The sequence below is a fragment of the Lampetra fluviatilis genome, chromosome 73, assembly GCF_964198595.1.
Source record: "Lampetra fluviatilis chromosome 73, kcLamFluv1.1, whole genome shotgun sequence".
Lineage (NCBI taxonomy): Eukaryota > Metazoa > Chordata > Hyperoartia > Petromyzontiformes > Petromyzontidae > Lampetra > Lampetra fluviatilis.
In genome coordinates, this window is record NC_136347.1 from 4,439,372 (window position 1) to 4,460,525 (window position 21,154).

The following is a 21,154-nucleotide window of genomic DNA, read 5'->3' on the forward strand; positions in this document are numbered from 1 at the left end:
TATCTCTATGGGTCTCTGTGTATCTCTATGGGTCTCTATGTGTCTCTATGTATCTCTATGGGTCTCTGTGTATCTTTATGGGTCTCTATGTATCTCTATGGGTCTCTGTGTATCTTTATGGGTCTCTATGTATCTCTATGGGTCTCTGTGTATCTCTATGGGTCTCTATGTATCTCTATGAGTCTCTATTTATCTATATGGGTCTCCATGTATCTCTATGGGTCTTTATGGGTCTCTATGTATCTCTATGGGTCTCTGTGTATCTTTATGGGTCTCTGTGTATCTCTATGGGTCTCTATGTATCTCTATGGGTCTTTATGGGTCTCTATGTATCTCTATGGGTCTCTGTGTATCTCTATGGGTCTCTGTGTATCTTTATGGGTCTCTGTGTATCTCTATGGGTCTCTGTGTATCTTTATGGGTCTCTGTGTATCTTTATGGGTCTCTATGTATCTCTATGTATCTCTATGTATCTCTATGGGTCTCTGTGTATCTCTATGGGTCTCTGTGTATCTCTATGGGTCTCTATGTGTCTCTATGTATCTCTATGGGTCTCTATGGGTCTCTATGTATCTCTATGTGTCTCTATGTATCTTTATGGGTCTCTGTGTATCTTTATGGGTCTCCATGTATCTCTATGGGTCTCTATGTATCTCTATGTATCTCTATGTATCTCTATGGGTCTCTGTGTATCTCTATGGGTCTCTGTGTATCTCTATGGGTCTCTATGTGTCTCTATGTATCTCTATGTATCTCTATGGGTCTCTGTGTATCTCTATGGGTCTCTGTGTATCTCTATGGGTCTCTGTGTATCTCTATGGGTCTCTATGTGTCTCTGTATCTCTATGTATCTCTATGGGTCTCTGTGTATCTCTATGGGTCTCTGTGTATCTCTATGTATCTCTATGTATCTCTATGGGTCTCTGTGTATCTCTATGTATCTCTATGTATCTCTATGTATCTCTATGGGTCTCTGTGTATCTCTATGGGTCTCTACGTATGTCTACGTACGCATCTCTACGCATCTCCGCCGTGCTGGTTAGGAGGAGGCACATATTTGAAATAGTTTGCGAGGTTTTGTGTTTAAATAAAAAAATAAAATAAAAATCCCAAACAGCGTCAAGCCTGAAGGCAACAGGCAACTTGTTGAAGCCTCGCAAGACATTCACCACTAAGTGGCGGTGACGTCACCACGACGCTTGTGCCAGGCCAAGTGCACCTTGAGGCTACCACGTGAAGTGTCGAACGCCCGCTGGCAGGAGGTCACTCCCTCACTCACCCACTCAATCACCAACTCACTCACCCACTCACCCACCCACGCACCCACCCACTCACCCACTCACCCACCCATCCACTCACCCACTCACTCACCCATCCACCCACTCACTCACCCACCCACTCACCCACTCACCCACTCACCCACCCACTCACCCACCCACCCATTCACCCACCCACCCACTCACCCACCCACTCACCCACCCACACACCCACTCACCCACCCACCCACAAACTCACCCACTCACCCACCCACCCATCCCCCAACTCACCCACCCACCCACTCAACTCACCCACCCACCCACTCAAATCACCCACCCACTCAACTCACCCACCCAGCCACTCACTCACTCACCCACCCACCTACCCACCCTCTCACCCACCCACCCACCTACCCACTCACCCACCCACTCACCCACCCACCCACGCACCCACCCACTCACCCACCCACGCACCCACCCACTCACCCACCCACGCACCCACCCACTCACCCACTCACTCACCCACTCACTCACCCACCCACCCACGCACCCACCCACTCACCCACTCACTCACCCACCCACGCACCCACCCACTCACCCACCCACTCACCCACTCACTCACTCACCCACCCACCCACTCACTCACTCACCCACCCACCCACGCACCCACCCACTCACCCACCCACGCACCCACCCACTCACCCACCCACCCACGCACCCACCCACTCACCCACCCACTCACCCACTCACTCACCCACTCACCCACCCACCCACCCACTCACCCACCCACGCACCCACCCACTCACCCACCCACTCACCCATCCACGCACCCACCCACTCACCCACCCACGCACCCACCCACTCACCCACCCACGCACCCACTCACGCACCCACCCACTCACCCACCCACTCACCCACCCACGCACCCACCCACTCACCCACCCACGCACCCACCCACTCACCCATCCACCCATTCACTCACCCACCCACCCACGCACCCACCCACTCACCCACTCACTCACCCATCCACCCACCCACGCACCCACCCACCCATCCCCCAACTCACCCACCCACCCACCCACAACCACCATTCGCCACTAAGTGGCGGTGACGTCACCACGACGCTTGTGCCAGGCCAAGTGCACCTTGAGGCTACCACGTGAAGTGTCGAACGCCCGCTGGCAGGAGGTCACGGGGCAGACCCAGCAGGTGCCACGGGTCGACTGACCGAGATGACCGAGATGACTGGCTGATGCACCACCTGTGCCCCCTACTGTGCCAACTTGCTGTGCTTTAGCCACCCAGCGCTCCGCTCGTTGTTGTGAGCGTCGCTCCTCCGCCCTCCGTTGTTGTTGGAGGGCGACTGCCTCCAACTGCCCAGTAGCGTCCTTCACGAGCCTCCTCCACTGAGGCCGATCTTGACACCGCTGGTGCCAGTCATCGGCAAGTCCACTCAGCTCCACATCCTCCTGTACCACATCACTCCATCTCTTCTCTAGCCCGTGTCACTCACACACTCACCCACTCACTCACCCACTCACTCACCCACTCACTCACCCACTCACTCACCCACTCATTCACCCACTCACCCACTCACTCAGCTCCACGTCCTCCTGTACCACATCACTCCATCTCTTCTCTAGCCCGTGTCACTCACACACTCACCCACTCACTCACCCACTCACTCACCCACTCACTCACCCACTCACTCACCCACTCATTCACCCACTCACCCACTCACTCAGCTCCACGTCCTCCTGTACCACATCACTCCATCTCTTCTCTAGCCCGTGTCACTCACACACTCACCCACTCACCCACTCACTCACCCACTCACTCACCCACTCACTCACCCACTCACTCACCCACTCACTCACCCACTCACTCACCCACTCACTCACCCACTCATTCACCCACTCACCCACTCACTCAGCTCCACGTCCTCCTGTACCACATCACTCCATCTCTTTTCTAGCCCGTGTCACTCACACACTCACCCACTCACTCACCCACTCACTCACCCACTCACTCACCCACTCACTCACCCACTCACTCACCCACTCACTCACCCACTCATTCACTCACTCACCCACTCACTCAGCTCCACGTCCTCCTGTACCACATCACTCCATCTCTTCTCTAGCCCGTGTCACTCACACACTCACCCACTCACTCACCCACTCACTCACCCACTCACTCACCCACTCACTCACCCACTCACTCACCCACTCACTCACCCACTCACTCACCCACTCACTCACCCACTCATTCACTCACCCACTCACTCAGCTCCACGTCCTCCTGTACCACATCACTCCATCTCTTCTCTAGCCCGTGTCACTCACACACTCACCCACTCACTCACCCACTCACTCACCCACTCACTCACCCACTCACTCACCCACTCACCCACTCACTCACCCACTCACTCACCCACTCACCCACTCACTCAGCTCCACGTCCTCCTGTACCACATCACTCCATCTCTTCTCTAGCCCGTGTCACTCACACACTCACCCACTCACTCACCCACTCACTCACCCACTCACTCACCCACTCACTCACCCACTCACCCACTCACTCACCCACTCACTCACCCACTCACCCACTCACTCAGCTCCACGTCCTCCTGTACCACATCACTCCATCTCTTCTCTAGCCCGTGCCGCGCCCGTTTAGCCCCCTCGATCCGGCCAAACAATACACACATACACACAGTCACTCTTACATACACACACACACACACGTACACACTGTCACTCACAGACACACACACACATAAACACAGTCACTCTTACATACACACACACATACTCACTGTCACTCACAGACACACACACACACACACAGTCACTCTTACATACACACTGTCACACTCTGACATACACACACACATACACACTGTCACTCACAGACACACACACACATACACACAGTCACTCTTACATACACACAGTCACTCTTACATACACACACACATACGCACTGTCACTCACAGACACACACACACATACACACATTCACTCTTACATACACACACACACTCTGACATACACACACACATACACACTGTCACTCACAGACACACACACACATACACACAGTCACTCTTACATACACACTGTCACACTCTGACATACACACACACATACACACTGTCACTCACAGACACACACACACATACACACAGTCACTCTTACATACACACAGTCACTCTTACATACACACACACATACGCACTGTCACTCACAGACACACACACACATACACACATTCACTCTTACATACACACACACACTCTGACATACACACACACATACGCACTGTCACTCACAGACACACACACACATACACACAGTCACTCTTACATACACACTGTCACACTCTGACATACACACACACATACGCACAGTCACTCTTACATACACACTGTCACACTCCACCACAACCACACCCACTGACATCATCAGTCTGAACACAATCACAATCATCACCAGCACCACGCCTCCACATTGTATACCATCATCATCATCACCTTCACCACCATCACCACCATCACCACCATCATCACCACAATCATTATCACCACCATCACCACCATCACCACCTTCACCACCATCACCACCATCACCACCATCATCACCACCATCACCACCATCATCACCATCATCACCACAATCATTATCACCAGCACCATCATCATCACCATCATCACCACCATCACCAGCACCATCACCTGTGTTTGTGTGTCTACATATCTGTGTCTGTGTGTGTGTCTGTGTGTGTCTGTGTGTGTGTGTGTCACTGTGTGTGTCTGTGTGTGTCTGTGTGTGTGTGTCACTGTGTGTGTGTGTGTGTCACTGTGTGTGTCTGTGTGTGTCTGTGTGTGTCTGTGTGTGTGTGTCACTGTGTGTGTCTGTGTGTGTGTCTGTGTGTGTCTGTGTGTGTGTGTGTCACTGTGTGTGTCTGTGTGTGTCTGTGTGTGTGTGTCACTGTGTGTGTGTGTGTGTCACTGTGTGTGTCTGTGTGTGTCTGTGTGTGTCTGTGTGTGTGTGTCACTGTGTGTGTCTGTGTGTGTCTGTGTGTGTGTCTGTGTGTGTGTATGTGTCACTGTGTGTGTCTGTGTGTGTCTTTGTGTGTGTGTGTCTGTATGTGTGTGTGTGTCACTGTGTGTGTCACTGTGTGTGTGTCACTGTGTGTCACTGTGTGTGTGTCACTGTGTGTGTGTCACTGTGTGTCACTGTGTGTCACTGTGTGTGTGTCACTGTGTGTGTGTCACTGTGTGTGTGTCACTGTGTTTGTGTGTCACTGTGTGTCACTGTGTGTGTCACTGTGTGTCACTGTGTGTGTGTCACTGTGTGTGTGTCACTGTGTGTGTGTCACTGTGTTTGTGTGTCACTGTGTGTCACTGTGTGTGTCACTGTGTGTGTGTCACTGTGTGTGTGTCACTGTGTGTGTGTGTCACTGTGTCTCACTGTGTGTGTCACTGTGTGTGTGTCACTGTGTGTGTGTCACTGTGTGTGTGTCACTGTGTGTCACTGTGTGTGTGTCACTGTGTGTCACTGTGTGTGTGTCACTGTGTGTGTGTCACTGTGTGTCACTGTGTGTGTGTCACTGTGTGTGTGTCACTGTGTGTGTGTGTCACTGTGTGTGTCACCGTGTGTGTCTCTGTGTGTGTGTGTCACCGTGTGTGTCATTGTGTGTGTGTGTCACTGTGTGTGTCACTGTGTGTGTCACTGTGTGTGTGTCATTGTGTGTGTGTGTCACTGTGTGTGTCACTGTGTGTGTGTCACTGTGTGTGTGTCACTGTGTGTCACTGTGTGTGTGTCACTGTGTGTGTCACTGTGTGTGTGTCACTGTGTGTGTGTCACTGTGTGTGTGTCACTGTGTTTGTGTGTCACTGTGTGTCACTGTGTGTGTCACTGTGTGTCACTGTGTGTGTGTCACTGTGTGTGTGTCACTGTGTTTGTGTGTCACTGTGTGTCACTGTGTGTGTGTCACTGTGTGTCACTGTGTGTCACTGTGTGTGTCACTGTGTGTGTGTCACTGTGTTTGTGTGTCACTGTGTGTCACTGTGTGTGTCACTGTGTGTCACTGTGTGTGTGTCACTGTGTGTGTGTCACTGTGTGTCACTGTGTGTGTCACTGTGTGTCTGTGTGTGTGTCACTGTGTGTGTCACTGTGTGTCTGTGTGTGTGTGTCTGTGTGTGTGTCACTGTGTGTGTGTCACTGTGTGTGTGTCACTGTGTGTGTGTCACTGTGTGTCACTGTGTGTGTGTCACTGTGTGTCACTGTGTGTGTGTCACTGTGTGTGTGTCACTGTGTGTGTGTCACTGTGTGTCACTGTGTGTGTGTCACTGTGTGTGTGTCACTGTGTGTGTGTCACTGTGTGTGTGTCACTGTGTGTCACTGTGTGTGTGTCACTGTGTGTGTGTCACTGTGTGTCACTGTGTGTCACTGTGTGTGTGTCACTGTGTGTGTGTCACTGTGTGTCTGTGTGTGTGTCACTGTGTGTCACTGTGTGTGTGTCACTGTGTGTGTGTCACTGTGTGTGTGTCACTGTGTGTGTGTCACTGTGTGTGTGTGTCACTGTGTGTGTGTCACTGTGTGTCACTGTGTGTGTGTCACTGTGTGTGTGTCACTGTGTGTCACTGTGTGTCACTGTGTGTGTGTCACTGTGTGTGTGTCACTGTGTCTGTGTGTGTGTCACTGTGTGTCACTGTGTGTGTGTCACTGTGTGTGTGTCACTGTGTGTGTGTCACTGTGTGTGTGTCACTGTGTGTGTCACTGTGTGTGTGTCACTGTGTGTGTCACTGTGTGTGTGTCACTGTGTGTCACTGTGTGTGTGTCACTGTGTGTGTGTCACTGTGTGTCACTGTGTGTGTCACTGTGTGTGTGTGTCACTGTGTGTGTGTCACTGTGTGTGTCACTGTGTGTGTGTCACTGTGTGTGTCACTGTGTGTGTGTCACTGTGTGTGTGTCACTGTGTGTGTGTGTGTCACTGTGTGTGTGTCACTGTGTGTGTGTGTGTCACTGTGTGTGTGTCACTGTGTGTGTGTGTGTCACTGTGTGTGTGTCACTGTGTGTGTGTGTGTCACTGTGTGTGTGTCACTGTGTGTGTGTCACTGTGTGTGTGTGTGTCACTGTGTGTGTGTCACTGTGTGTGTGTGTGTCACTGTGTGTGTGTCACTGTGTGTAGTTTCGTGAGGCTGTGCTTGACGTGTTGCCAGGGTTACCGCACAGTGATGATCACTACCTCCTCAAGTGGCTCAGAGGTGAGGAGCTACTCACCACCTACTCACCACCTACTCACCACCACCTACTCACCACCTACTCACCACCTACTCACCACCCACTCACCACCTACTCACCACCACCTCACCACCTACTCACCACCTACTCACCACCTACTCACCACCCACTCACCACCCACTCACCACCCACTCACCACCACCTCACCACCTACTCACCACCTACTCACCACCTACTCACCACCCACTCACCACCACCTCACCACCTACTCACCACCTACTCACCACCTACTCACCACCCACTCACCACCTACTCACCACCTACTCACCACCTACTCACCACCCACTCACCACCTACTCACCACCAACTCACCACCTACTCACCACCTACTCACCACCTACTCACCACCCACTCACCACCTACTCACCACCTACTCACCACCTACTCACCACCTACTCACCACCTACTCACCACCACCTCACCACCTACTCACCACCTACTCACCACCTACTCACCACCCACTCACCACCTACTCACCACCTACTCACCACCTACTCACCACCCACTCACCACCTACTCACCACCTACTCACCACCAACTCACCACCTACTCACCACCTACTCACCACCACCTCACCACCTACTCTCCACCTACTCACCACCTACTCACCACCCACTCACCACCTACTCACCACCTACTCACCACCTACTCACCACCCACTCACCACCTACTCACCACCTACTCACCACCTACTCACCACCCACTCACCACCTACTCACCACCAACTCACCACCTACTCACCACCTACTCACCACCTACTCACCACCTACTCACCACCCACTCACCACCTACTCACCACCTACTCACCACCTACTCACAACCCACTCACCACCTACTCACCACCTACTCACCACCTACTCACCACCTACTCACCTACTCACCACCTACTCACCTACTCACCTACTCACCACCTACTCACCACCTACTCACCACCCACTCACCACCTACTCACCACCCACTCACCACCCACTCACCACCACCTCACCACCACCTCACCACCTACTCACCACCACCACCACCTACTCACCACCTACTCACCACCTACTCACCACCACCTCACCACCACCTCACCACCTACTCACCACCTACTCACCACCTACTCACCACCACCACCACCTACTCACCACCTACTCACCACCTACTCACCACCACCTCACCACCTACTCACCACCTACTCACCACCTACTCACCACCCACTCACCACCTACTCACCACCACCTCACCACCTACTCACCACCCACTCACCACCACCTCACCACCTACTCACCACCTACTCACCACCTACTCACCACCTACTCACCACCCACTCACCACCTACTCACCACCTACTCACCACCCACTCACCACCTACTCACCACCACCTCACCACCTACTCACCACCTACTCACCACCTACTCACCACCTACTCACCACCTACTCACCACCCACTCACCACCTACTCACCACCTACTCACCACCCACTCACCACCTACTCACCACCACCTCACCACCACCTCACCACCTACTCACCACCTACTCACCACCTACTCACCACCCACTCACCACCACCTCACCACCTACTCACCACCTACTCACCACCTACTCACCACCACCTCACCACCTACTCACCACCTACTCACCACCTACTCACCACCTACTCACCACCCACTCACCACCCACTCACCACCACCTCACCACCTACTCACCACCTACTCACCACCTACTCACCACCCACTCACCACCACCTCACCACCTACTCACCACCCACTCACCACCTACTCACCACCAACTCACCACCACCTCACCACCTACTCACCACCTACTCACCACCTACTCACCACCCACTCACCACCTACTCACCACCTACTCACCACCTACTCACCACCCACTCACCACCTACTCACCACCACCTCACCACCACCTCACCACCTACTCACCACCACCTCACCACCTACTCACCACCTACTCACCACCACCTCACCACCTACTCACCACCTACTCACCACCTACTCACCACCTACTCACCACCACCACCACCTACTCACCACCTACTCACCACCTACTCACCACCACCTCACCACCTACTCACCACCTACTCACCACCCACTCACCACCACCTCACCACCACCTCACCACCTACTCACCACCACCTCACCACCTACTCACCACCTACTCACCACCTACTCACCACCTACTCACCACCTACTCACCACCCACTCACCACCTACTCACCACCTACTCACCACCCACTCACCACCACCTCACCACCTACTCACCACCTACTCACCACCTACTCACCACCTACTCACCACCCACTCACCACCTACTCACCACCTACTCACCACCTACTCACCACCTACTCACCACCACCTACTCACCACCTACTCACCACCTACTCACCACCTACTCACCACCTACTCACCACCCACTCACCACCTACTCACCACCTACTCACCACCACCTCACCATCTACTCACCACCTACTCACCACCTACTCACCACCTACTCACCACCACCTCACCACCTACTCACCACCTACTCACCACCTACTCACCACCACCTCACCACCTACTCACCACCACCTCACCACCTACTCACCACCACCTCACCACCTACTCACCACCACCTCACCACCCACTCACCACCACCTCACCACCTACTCACCACCTACTCACCACCTACTTACCACCTACTCACCACCTACTCACCACCTACTCACCACCACCTCACCACCTACTCACCACCACCTCACCACCTTCTCACCACCTACTCACCACCTACTCACCACCTACTCACCACCCACTCACCACCACCTCACCACCAACTCACCACCTACTCACCACCTACTCACCACCACCTCACCACCACCTCACCACCTACTCACCACCCACTCACCACCACCTCACCACCACCTCACCACCTCCTCACCACCCACTCACCACCTACTCACCACCACCTCACCACCACCTCACCACCTACTCACCACCCACTCACCACCACCTCACCACCTACTCACCACCAACTCACCACCTACTCACCACCAACTCACCACCTACTCACCACCAACTCACCACCTACTCACCACCTACTCACCACTTACTCACCACCTACTCACCACCTACTCACCTCCTACTCACCACCTACTCACCACCTACTCACCACCTACTCACCACCACCTCACCACCTACTCACCACATACTCACCACCACCACCACCTACTCACCACCTACTCACCACCTACTCACCACCTACTCACCACCACCTCACCACCTACTCACCACCTACTCACCACCTACTCACCACCCACTCACCACCCACTCACCACCACCTCACCACCTACTCACCACCTACTCACCACCTACTCACCACCACCTCACCACCACCTCACCACCTACTCACCACCTACTCACCACCTACTCACCACCCACTCACCACCACCTCACCACCTACTCACCACCACCTCACCACCTACTCACCACCTACTCACCACCACCTCACCACCACCTCACCACCTACTCACCACCTACTCACCACCCACTCACCACCTACTCACCACCTACTCAGCACCACCTCACCACCACCTCACCACCTACTCACCACCTACTCACCACCTACTCACCACCTACTCACCACCCACTCACCACCTACTCACCACCTACTCACCACCACCTCACCACCTACTCACCACCTACTCACCACCTACTCACCACCCACTCACCACCACCTCACCACCTACTCACCACCACCTCACCACCACCTCACCACCTACTCACCACCTACTCACCACCTACTCACCACCACCTCACCACCTACTCACCACCCACTCACCACCACCTCACCACCTACTCACCACCTACTCACCACCTACTCACCACCCACTCACCACTACCTCACCACCTACTCACCACCTACTCACCACCCACTCACCACCACCTCACCACCTCCTCACCACCTACTCACCACCTACTCACCACCTACTCACCACCTACTCACCACCACCTCACCACCTACTCACCACCTACTCACCACCTACTCACCACCACCTCACCATCTACTTACCACCTACTCACCACCTACTCACCACCAACTCACCACCTACTCACCACCTACTCACCACCACCTCACCACCTACTCACCACCTACTCACCACCCACTCACCACCACCTCACCACCTACTCACCACCTACTCACCACCACCTCACCACCTACTCACCACCTACTCACCACCTACTCACCACCTACTCACCACCCACTCACCACCTACTCACCACCTACTCACCACCTACTCACCACCTACTCACCACCTACTCACCACCACCTCACCACCTACTCACCACCACCTCACCACCTACTCACCACCTACTCACCACCTACTCACCACCTACTCACCACCTACTCACCACCACCTCACCACCTACTCACCACCTACTCACCACCTACTCACCACCTACTCACCACCTACTCACCACCACCTCACCACCTACTCACCACCACCTCACCACCTACTCACCACCTACTCACCACCTACTCACCACCTACTCACCACCTACTCACCACCACCTCACCACCTACTCACCACCACCTCACCACCTACTCACCACCTACTCACCACCTACTCACCACCTACTCACCACCACCTCACCACCTACTCACCACCTACTCACCACCTACTCACCACCTACTCACCACCACCTCACCACCTACTCACCACCTACTCACCACCTACTCACCACCTACTCACCACCTACTCACCACCTACTCACCACCACCTCACCACCTACTCACCACCTACTCACCACCTACTCACCACCACCTCACCACCTACTCACCACCTACTCACCACCTACTCACCACCTACTCACCACTCTCCGTGTTTAATTTTTTCCAGCCAGGAAATTCAACGTCAAGGATGCAGAGGCGATGATTCGGAAAGTGAGGAACATCGCTCCTCACCACTGCTCACCACTCACCACCACCACTCACCACTCACCACCACTCACCACTGCTCACCACTCACCACCACTCACCACTCACCACCACCACTCACCACTACTCACCACTCACTCACCACCACATCTCACCACTCCTCACCACTCACTCACCACCACTACTCACCACTACTCACCACTACTCACCACCACTACTCACCACTACTCACCACCACTCACCACCACTACTCACCACTGCTCAGTGAGTGGGTGACTAGGTGAGTGAGTGAGTGGGTGAGTGACTGAGTGAGTGAGTGACTAGGTGAGTGACTGACTGAGTGAGTGGGTGACTAGGTGAGTGACTGAGTGAGTGACTGACTAGGTGAGTCAGTGAGTGAGTGACTGGGTGAGTGGGTGACTAGGTGAGTGAGTGAGTGGGTGAGTGGGTGACTAGGTGAGTGAGTGAGTGGGTGAGTGACTGGATGAGTGGGTGACTGGGTGAGTGGGTGACTAGGTGAGTGAGTGAGTGGGTGAGTGGGTGAGTGACTGAGTGAGTGAGTGACTAGGTGAGTGACTGACTGAGTGAGTGGGTGACTAGGTGAGTGACTGAGTGAGTGACTGACTAGGTGAGTCAGTGAGTGAGTGACTGGGTGAGTGGGTGACTAGGTGAGTGAGTGAGTGGGTGAGTGGGTGACTAGGTGAGTGAGTGAGTGGGTGAGTAGGTGAGTGACTGGATGAGTGGGTGACTGGGTGAGTGGGTGACTAGGTGAGTGAGTGAGTGGGTGAGTGGGTGAGTGACTGAGTGAGTGAGTGACTAGGTGAGTGACTGACTGAGTGAGTGGGTGACTAGGTGAGTGACTGAGTGAGTGACTGACTAGGTGAGTCAGTGAGTGAGTGACTGGGTGAGTGGGTGACTAGGTGAGTGAGTGAGTGAGTGACTGAGTGACTGAGCGAGTGACTGAGTGAGTGAGTGACTAGGTGAGTGACTGACTGACTGAGTGAGTGAGTGACTGGGTGAGTGACTGGGTGAGTGCCTGGGTGACTAGGTGAGTGACTGACACCTCTTCACCCTCCTCAGCACGTGGAGTTCCGCAGGCTGATGGATGTGGAACACCTTGTCAGGCACTGGAAGCCGTCAGAGGTGAGGCCCACGACGTTCCCATGCCGGGGACAAGTACATCCACCACAGCCCAGTGCGTTGGGGTGGGGGGGTGGGTGAGTGGGTAGGTGGGTGGGTGAGTGGGTGGGTGAGTGGGTGGGGAAGTGAGTGGGTGGGTGGGTGAGTGGGTGGGTGAGTGGGTGGGGAAGTGAGTGGGTGGGTGGGTGAGTGGGTGGGTGAGTGGGTGGGTTGGTGGGGGGATGGGTGAGTGGGTTGGTGGGTGGGTGGGTTGGTGGGTGGGTGGGTGAGTGGGTGGGTGGGTGAGTGGGTGGGTGGGTGAGTGGGTGGGTGGGGGAGTGGGTGGGTGAGTGGGTGGGGAAGTGAGTGGGTGGGTGGGTGAGTGGGTGGGTGAGTGGGTGGGGAAGTGAGTGGGTGGGTGGGTGAGTGGGTGGGTGAGTGGGTGGGTTGGTGGGGGGATGGGTGAGTGGGTGGGTGGGTGGGTGGGTGGGTTGGTGGGTGGGTGGGTGAGTGGGTGGGTGGGTGGGTGAGTGGGTGGGTGGGTGAGTGGGTGGGTGAGTGGGTGGGGAAGTGAGTGGGTGGGTGGGTGAGTGGGTGGGTGAGTGGGTGGGTTGGTGGGGGGATGGGTGAGTGGGTGGGTGGGTGGGTGGGTGGGTGGGTGGGTGGGTGGGTTGGTGGGTGGGTGGGTGAGTGGGTGGGTGGGTGAGTGGGTGGGTGGGTGAGTGGGTGGGTTGGTGGGGGGGATGGGTGAGTGGGTGGGTGAGTGGGTGGGTGAGTGGGTGGGTTGGTGGGGGGATGGGTGAGTGGGTGGGTGGGTGGGTGGGTGGGTTGGTGGGTGGGTGGGTTGGTGGGTGGGTGGGTGAGTGGGTGGGTGGGTGAGTGGGTGGGTGGGTGAGTGGGTGGGTTGGTGGGGGGATGGGTGAGTGGGTGGGTGGATGGGTGGGTTGGTGGGTGGGTGGGTGGGTGGGTGAGTGGGTGGGTGAGTGGGTGGGTGGGTGGGTGGGTGAGTGGGTGGGTGGGTGGGTGAGTGGGTGGGTTGGTGGGGGGATGGGTGAGTGGGTGGGTGGGTGGGTGAGTGGGTGGGTGGGTGAGTGAGTGGGTGGATGGGTGGGTGGGTGGGTGGGTGAGTGGGTGGGTGGGTGAGTGGGTGAGTGGGTGGTGGGTGGGTGGGTGGGTGGGTGGATGGGTGGGTGAGTGGGTGGGTGGGTGGGTGGGTGAGTGGGTGGGTGGGTGAGTGGGTGGGTGGGTGAGTGAGTGAGTGAGTGGGTGGGGTGGGTGAGTGGGTGAGTGAGTGGGTGGGTGAGTGGGTGGGTGAGTGGGTGGGTGGGTGGGTGAGTGAGTGAGTGGGTGGGTTGGTGGGGGGGTGGGTGAGTGGGTGGGTGAGTGGGTGGGTTGGTGGGTGGGTGGGTGGGTGGGTGAGTGAGTGGGTGGGTGGGTGGGTGGTTGAATGGGTGGGTGGGTGGATGAGTGGGTGGGTGGGTGAGTGGGTGGGGGTGTGGGTGAGTGGGGGGGGTGGGTGAGTGGGTGGGTGGGTGAGTGGGTGGGTGAGTGGGTGGGTGGGTGGGTGAGTGGGTGGGTTGGTGGGTGGGTGGGTTAGTGGGTGGGTGGGTGGGTGAGTGGGTGGGTGGGTGGGTGAGTGGGTGGATGAGTGGGTGGGTTGGTGGGTGAGTGGGTGGGTGAGTGGGTGGGTGAGTGGGTGGGTTGGTGGGGGGGTGGGTGAGTGGGTGGGTGGGTGGGTGGGTGGGTGGGTGAGTGGGTGGGTTGGTGAGGGGGTGGGTGAGTGGGTGGGTGGGTGAGTGGGTGGGTGGGTGGGTTGGTGGGTGAGTGGGTGGGTGGGTGGGGTGAGTGGGTGGGTGGGTGGGTGAGTGGGTGGGTGGGTGGGTGGGTGAGTGGGTGGGTGAGTGGGTGGGTGGGGTGGGTGGGTGAGTGGGTGGGTGGGTGGGTGGGGGTGGTGGGTGGTGGGTGGGTGGGTGGGTGAGTGGGTGGGTGAGTGGGTGGGTGGGTGGGTGAGTGGATGGGTGGGTGGGTGAGTGGGTGAGTGGGTGGGTGGGGTTGGTGGGTGGGTGAGTGGGTGGGTGGGTGGGTGGGTGAGTGGGTGAGTGGGTGAGTGGGTGGGTGGGGTGAGTGGGTGGGTGGGTGAGTGGGTGGGTGGGTGGGTGGGTGGGTGAGTGGATGGGTGGGTGGGGTGGGGTGAGTGGGTGGGTTGGTGGGTGAGTGGGTGGGGTGAGTGGGTGAGTGGGTGGGTGGAGTGAGTGGGTGAGTGGGGTGAGTGGGTGAGTGGGTGGGTGGGTGGGTGAGTGGGTGAGTGGGTGGGTGGGTGGGGTGAGTGGGTGGGTGGGTGGGTGGGTGGGTGGGTGGGTGAGTGGATGGGTGGGTGGGTGAGTGGGTGGGTTGGTGGGTGAGTGGGTGGGTGAGTGGGTGAGTGGGTGGGTGAGTGAGTGGGTGAGTGGGTGGGTGGGTGTGGTGGGTGGGTGAGTGGGGTGGGTTGGTGGGTGAGTGGGTGGGTGGGTGAGTGGGTGGGTGAGTGGGTGAGTGGGTGGGTGAGTGGGTGTGTGGGTTGGTGAGTGGGTGGGTGGGTGGGGGTGAGTGAGTGGGTGAGTGGGTGGGTGGGTGGGTGAGTGGGTGGGTGGGTGGGTGGGTGAGTGGGTGGGTGGGTGGGTGGGTGAGTGGGTGGGTGAGTGGGGTGGGTTGGTGGGGGGGTGAGTGAGTGGGTGGGAGGGGTGGGAGGGTGAGTGAGTGGGTGGGAGGGTGAGTGGGTGAGTGGGTGGGTGAGTGAGTGGGTGGGTGGATGGGTGGGTGGGTGGGTGGGTGAGTGGGTGGGTGAGTGAGTGAGTGGGTGAGTGGGTGGGTGGGTGGATGGGTGGGTGGGTGAGTGAGTGGGTGGGTGGGTGGGTGAGTGAGTGGGTGGGTGAGTGGGTGGGTGGGTGGGTGGGAGGGTGGGTGGGTGGGTGAGTGGGTGAGTGTGTGGGTGGGTGGATGGGTGGGTGGATGAGTGGGTGGGTGGGTGGGTGGGATGGGTGGGTGGGTGGGTGGGTGGGTGGGTGGGTGGGTGGGTGGGTGGTGGGTGGGTGGGTGGAGTGGGTGGGTGAGTGGGTGGTGGGTGGGTGAGTGGGTGGGTGGTGGGTGGGTGGGTGGGTGGGTGAGGGTGGGTGGGTGGGTGGGTGGGTGGGTGGTGGGTGGGTGGGTGGGTGGGTGAGTGGGTGGGTGGGTGGGTGGGTGGGTGGAGTGGGTGGGTGGGTGGGTGGGTGGGTGAGTGGGTGGGTGGGTGGGTGGTGGGTGGGTGGGTGGGTTGGGTGGGTGGGTGGGTGGGTGGGTGAGTGGGTGGGTGGGTGGGTGGGTGAGTGGGTGGGTGAGTGGGTGGGTGGGTGGGTGAGTGGTGGGTGGGTGGGTGAGTGGGTGAGTGGGTGGGTGGGTGGTGGGGTGGGGTGAGTGGGTGGGTGGGTGGGTGGGTGAGTGGGTGGAGTGGGTGGGTGGGTGGGGTGAGTGGGTGGGTGGGTGGGTGAGTGGGTGGGTGGGTGGGTGGGTGAGTGGATGGGTGGGGTGGGTGGGTGAGTGGGTGGGTTGGTGGGTGAGTGGGTGGGTGAGTGGGTGAGTGGGTGGGTGAGTGAGTGTGGGTGAGTGGGTGGGTGGGTGAGTGGGTGGGTGGGTGGGTGAGTGGGTGAGTGGGTGGGTGGGTGGGTGAGTGGGTGGGTGGGTGGGTGGGTGGGTGAGTGGATGGGTGGGTGGGTGGGTGAGTGGGTGGGTTGGTGGGTGAGTGGGTGGGTGAGTGGGTGAGTGGGTGGGTGAGTGAGTGGGTGAGTGGGTGGGTGGGTGAGTGGGTGGGTGAGTGGGTGGGTTGGTGGGTGAGTGGGTGGGTGGGTGAGTGGGTGGGTGAGTGGGTGAGTGGGTGGGTGAGTGGGTGTGTGGGTTGGTGAGTGGGTGGGTGGGTGAGTGAGTGGGTGAGTGGGTGGGTGGGTGGGTGAGTGGGTGGGTGGGTGGGTGGGTGGGGTGAGTGGGTGGGTGGGTGGGTGGGTGAGTGGGTGGGTGAGTGGGTGGGTGGTGGGGGGGTGAGTGAGTGGGTGGGAGGGTGGGAGGGTGAGTGAGTGGGTGGGAGGGTGAGTGGGTGAGTGGGTGGGTGAGTGAGTGGGTGGGTGGATGGGTGGGTGGGTGGGTGGGTGGTGGGTGGGTGGGTGAGTGGTGGGTGAGTGGGTGGGGTGGGTGGATGGGTGGGTGGGTGAGTGAGTGGGTGGGTGGGTGGGTGAGTGAGTGGGTGGGTGAGTGGGTGGGTGGGTGGGTGGGTGGGAGGGTGGGTGGGTGAGTGGGTGAGTGTGTGGGTGGGTGGATGGGTGGGTGGATGAGTGGGTGGGTGGGTGGGTGGGTGGGTGGATGGGTGGGTGGGTGGGTGAGTGGGTGGGTGGGTGGGTGGGTGGGTGGATGGGTGGGTGGGTGAGTGGGTGGGTGAGTGGGTGAGTGGGTGGGTGAGTGGGTGGTGGTGAGTGGGTGGGTGGGTGATGGGTGAGTAGGTGGGTGGGTGAGTGGGTGGGTGGGTGGATGGGTGGGTGGGTGGGTGGGTGAGTGGGTGAGTGGGTGGGTGGGTGGGTGGGTCGGGTGGGTGGGTGAGTGGGTGGGTGGGTGGGTGAGTGGGTGGGTGGGTAAGTGGATGGGTGGGTGGGTGAGTGGGTGAGTGGGTTGGTGGGTGAGTGAGTGGGTGAGTGGGTGGGTGAGTGAGTGGGTGAGTGGGTGGGTGGGTTGAGTGGGTGGGTGGGTGAGTGAGTGAGTGGGTGACTGGGTGACTGACACACCCCCACCACCTCTGTACAGGTTGTAGAGAACTACTTCTCTGGCGGTCTGTGTGGCTGGGACCGAGAGGGCTCCCCCGTGTGGTGGGAGGTGGTGGGTGAGTGGGTGGGTTGGTGGGGGGGGTGGGTGAGTGGGTGGGTGGATGGGTGGGTGGGGTGAGTGGGTGAGTGGGTGGGTGGGTGGGTGGGGGAGTGGAGTGAGTGGTGGTGGGTGGTGGGTGGGTGGTGGGGTGAGTGGGTGGGGTGGATGGGTGGGTGGAGTGGTGGGTGGGTTGGTGGGTGAGTGGGTGAGTGGGTGGTGAGTGGGTGGGTGAGTGGGTGAGTGGGTGGGTGGGTGGGTGAGTGGTGAGTGGGTGGGTGGGTGGGTGGGTGGGTGGGTGGGTGGGTGGGTGGTGAGTGGGTGGGTGGGTGAGTGGGTGAGTGGGTGAGTGGGTGGGGTGGGTGAGTGAGTGGGTGAGTGAATGGGTGAGTGGGTGGGTGGGTGGGGTGAGTGGCTGAGTGAGTGGGTGAGTGAGTGGGTGAGTGAATGACTGAGTGACTGAGTGACCGAGTGAGTGGGTGAGTGACGTGGGTGAGTGGGTGGGTGGCTGGGTGAGTGGCTGAGTGAGTGACTGAGTGATCTGAGTGACCGAGTGAGTGGGTGAGTGAGTGGGTTACTGGGTGGGTTGGTGAGTGGATGGGTGAGTGGGTGAGCGTGCGAGCGAGTGGCTGGGTGAGTGGGTGAGTTGGTGAGTGACTCCCCCCCCCACCCCCCCACCCCCCCCACCCCCCCCTCCTCACCCCCCTTCACCCCTCCCCCCCCAGGTTGTAGAGAAGTACTTCTCTGGCGGTCTGTGTGGCTGGGACCGAGAGGGCTCCCCCGTGTGGTGGGAGGTGGTGGGTGAGTGGGTGAGTGGGTGGGTGAGTGAGTGAGTGGGTGAGTGAGTGGGTGGGTGGGTGAGTGAGTGAGTGGGTGAGTGAGTGAGTGGCTGAGTGAGTGAGTGGGTGAGTGAGTGGCTGAGTGAGTGACTGAGTGACTGAGTGACCGAGTGAGTGGGTGAGTGAGTGGGTGACTGAGTGAGTGGGTGGGTGGGTGGGTGAATGAGTGAGTGACTGGGTGACTGACACACCCACCCTTCCTCACCCCCCCAGGTTGTAGAGAAGTACTTCTCTGGTGGTCTGTGTGGCTGGGACCGAGGAGGGCTCCCCCGTGTGGTGGGAGGTGGTGGGAGACTTGGACCCCACGGGGCTCATGCGCTCAGAGAGACCCCACGGGTTCATGTGCAGCAAGGTGCGTGAGCTGGAGCTCATGTTGGCAGAGTGTCGGAGACAGACTCACCTGGTGAGTGGGTCAGACGCTCACCAACTCACTCACCAACTCACTCACTCAGCCACTCATTCATTCGCTCGCTCACTTCGCTCACTCACTCGCTCACCCACTCACTCACCCACTCACTCACTTACTCACCCACTCACCCAGCCACTCACTCACTCACTCACCCACTCACTCACTTACTCACCCACTCACTCACCCACCCACCCACTCACTCACCCACGGGTTCATGTGCAGCAAGGTGCGTGAGCTGGAGCTCATGTTGGCAGAGTGTCGGAGACAGACTCACCTGGTGAGTGGGTCAGACGCTCACCAACTCACTCACCCACTCACTCACTCAGCCACTCATTCATTCGCTCGCTCGCTCGCTCACTCACTCGCTCACCCACCCACCCACTCACCCACCAACTCACTCACCCACCCACTCACTCACCCACTCACCCACTCACCCTCCCACTCACCCACTCACCCACTCGCCCACCCACCCACCCACTCGCCCACACACTCACCCACCCACCCACTCACCCATCCACTCACCCACCCACCCACTCACTCACTCACTCACCCCACTCACCCACTCACCCACCCACCCACCCACCCACCCACCCACCCACTCACTCACCCACTCACCCACCCACTCACCCACCCACCCACCCACTCACCCACCCACCCACCCACTCACCCACCCACCCACCCACTCACCCACCCACCCACTCACCCACCCACTCACCCACTCACGTCACTCACCCACCCACCCCACTCACCCACCCACCCACTCACCCACCCACCCACCCACTCACCCACCCACCCACTCACCCACCCACTCACCCACCCACCCACCCACTCACTCACTCACTCACCCACTTACTCACTCACCCCAGCCACTCACTCACTCACTCACCCTCCCACTCATCCACTCGCCCACCCACTCACTCACCCATCCACCCACCCACCCACTCACCCACTCAGTCTCTAACCGCACTTGCCCCTGCATGCGTGTGTGTGCTACCTGGGGGAACTTTACCTGTGTCTGTGTGTGTGTGAGTAGCTGCAGAGACAGGTTGACAGCATGGTGGTCATCATCATCACTCACCCACCCACTCACCAACTCACCCACTCACTCACCCACCCACTCACCCATCCACTCACCCATCCATTCACCCACCCACTCACCCACTGAGTCTACCTGTGTGTGTGTTAGTAGCTGCAGAGACAGGTCGCCAGCATGGTGGTCATCGTCATCACCCACTCACCCACTCACCCTCCCACTCACCCACTTACCCACTCACTCACCCACTCACCCACTCACCCACTCACTCACCCACCCACTCACTCACCCACCCACCCACCCAACCACCCACTCACCCACCCATCCACCCACCCACCCACCCACCCATCCACGCACCCACCCACCCACTCACCCACCCACCCACCCACTCACTCACCCACCCACCCACCCAACCACCCACTCAC

The 21,154-nt window shown here is 58.3% G+C and overlaps 1 protein-coding gene across 2 annotated transcripts in view; it reads left to right on the forward strand.

The window, feature by feature from the left end:
• LOC144953246 (SEC14-like protein 2) overlaps nucleotides 1-21,154 on the forward strand; it is a 126,571-nt gene that overhangs the window by 51,138 nt on the left and 54,279 nt on the right. The window contains exons 3-6 of one of the 2 annotated variants that reach the window (XM_078883814.1): nucleotides 7,455-7,530; nucleotides 12,435-12,478; nucleotides 13,553-13,615; nucleotides 19,501-19,690. In XM_078883814.1, the coding sequence (XP_078739940.1) occupies nucleotides 19,601-19,690 (90 nt within the window). In that variant the 5' untranslated portion in view covers nucleotides 7,455-7,530; nucleotides 12,435-12,478; nucleotides 13,553-13,615; nucleotides 19,501-19,600. Of the gene's footprint in view, nucleotides 1-7,454; nucleotides 7,531-12,434; nucleotides 12,479-13,552; nucleotides 13,616-19,500; nucleotides 19,691-19,882; nucleotides 19,974-21,154 lie in introns of those variants that run through there. The other variant, XM_078883815.1, reaches the window with a different exon arrangement.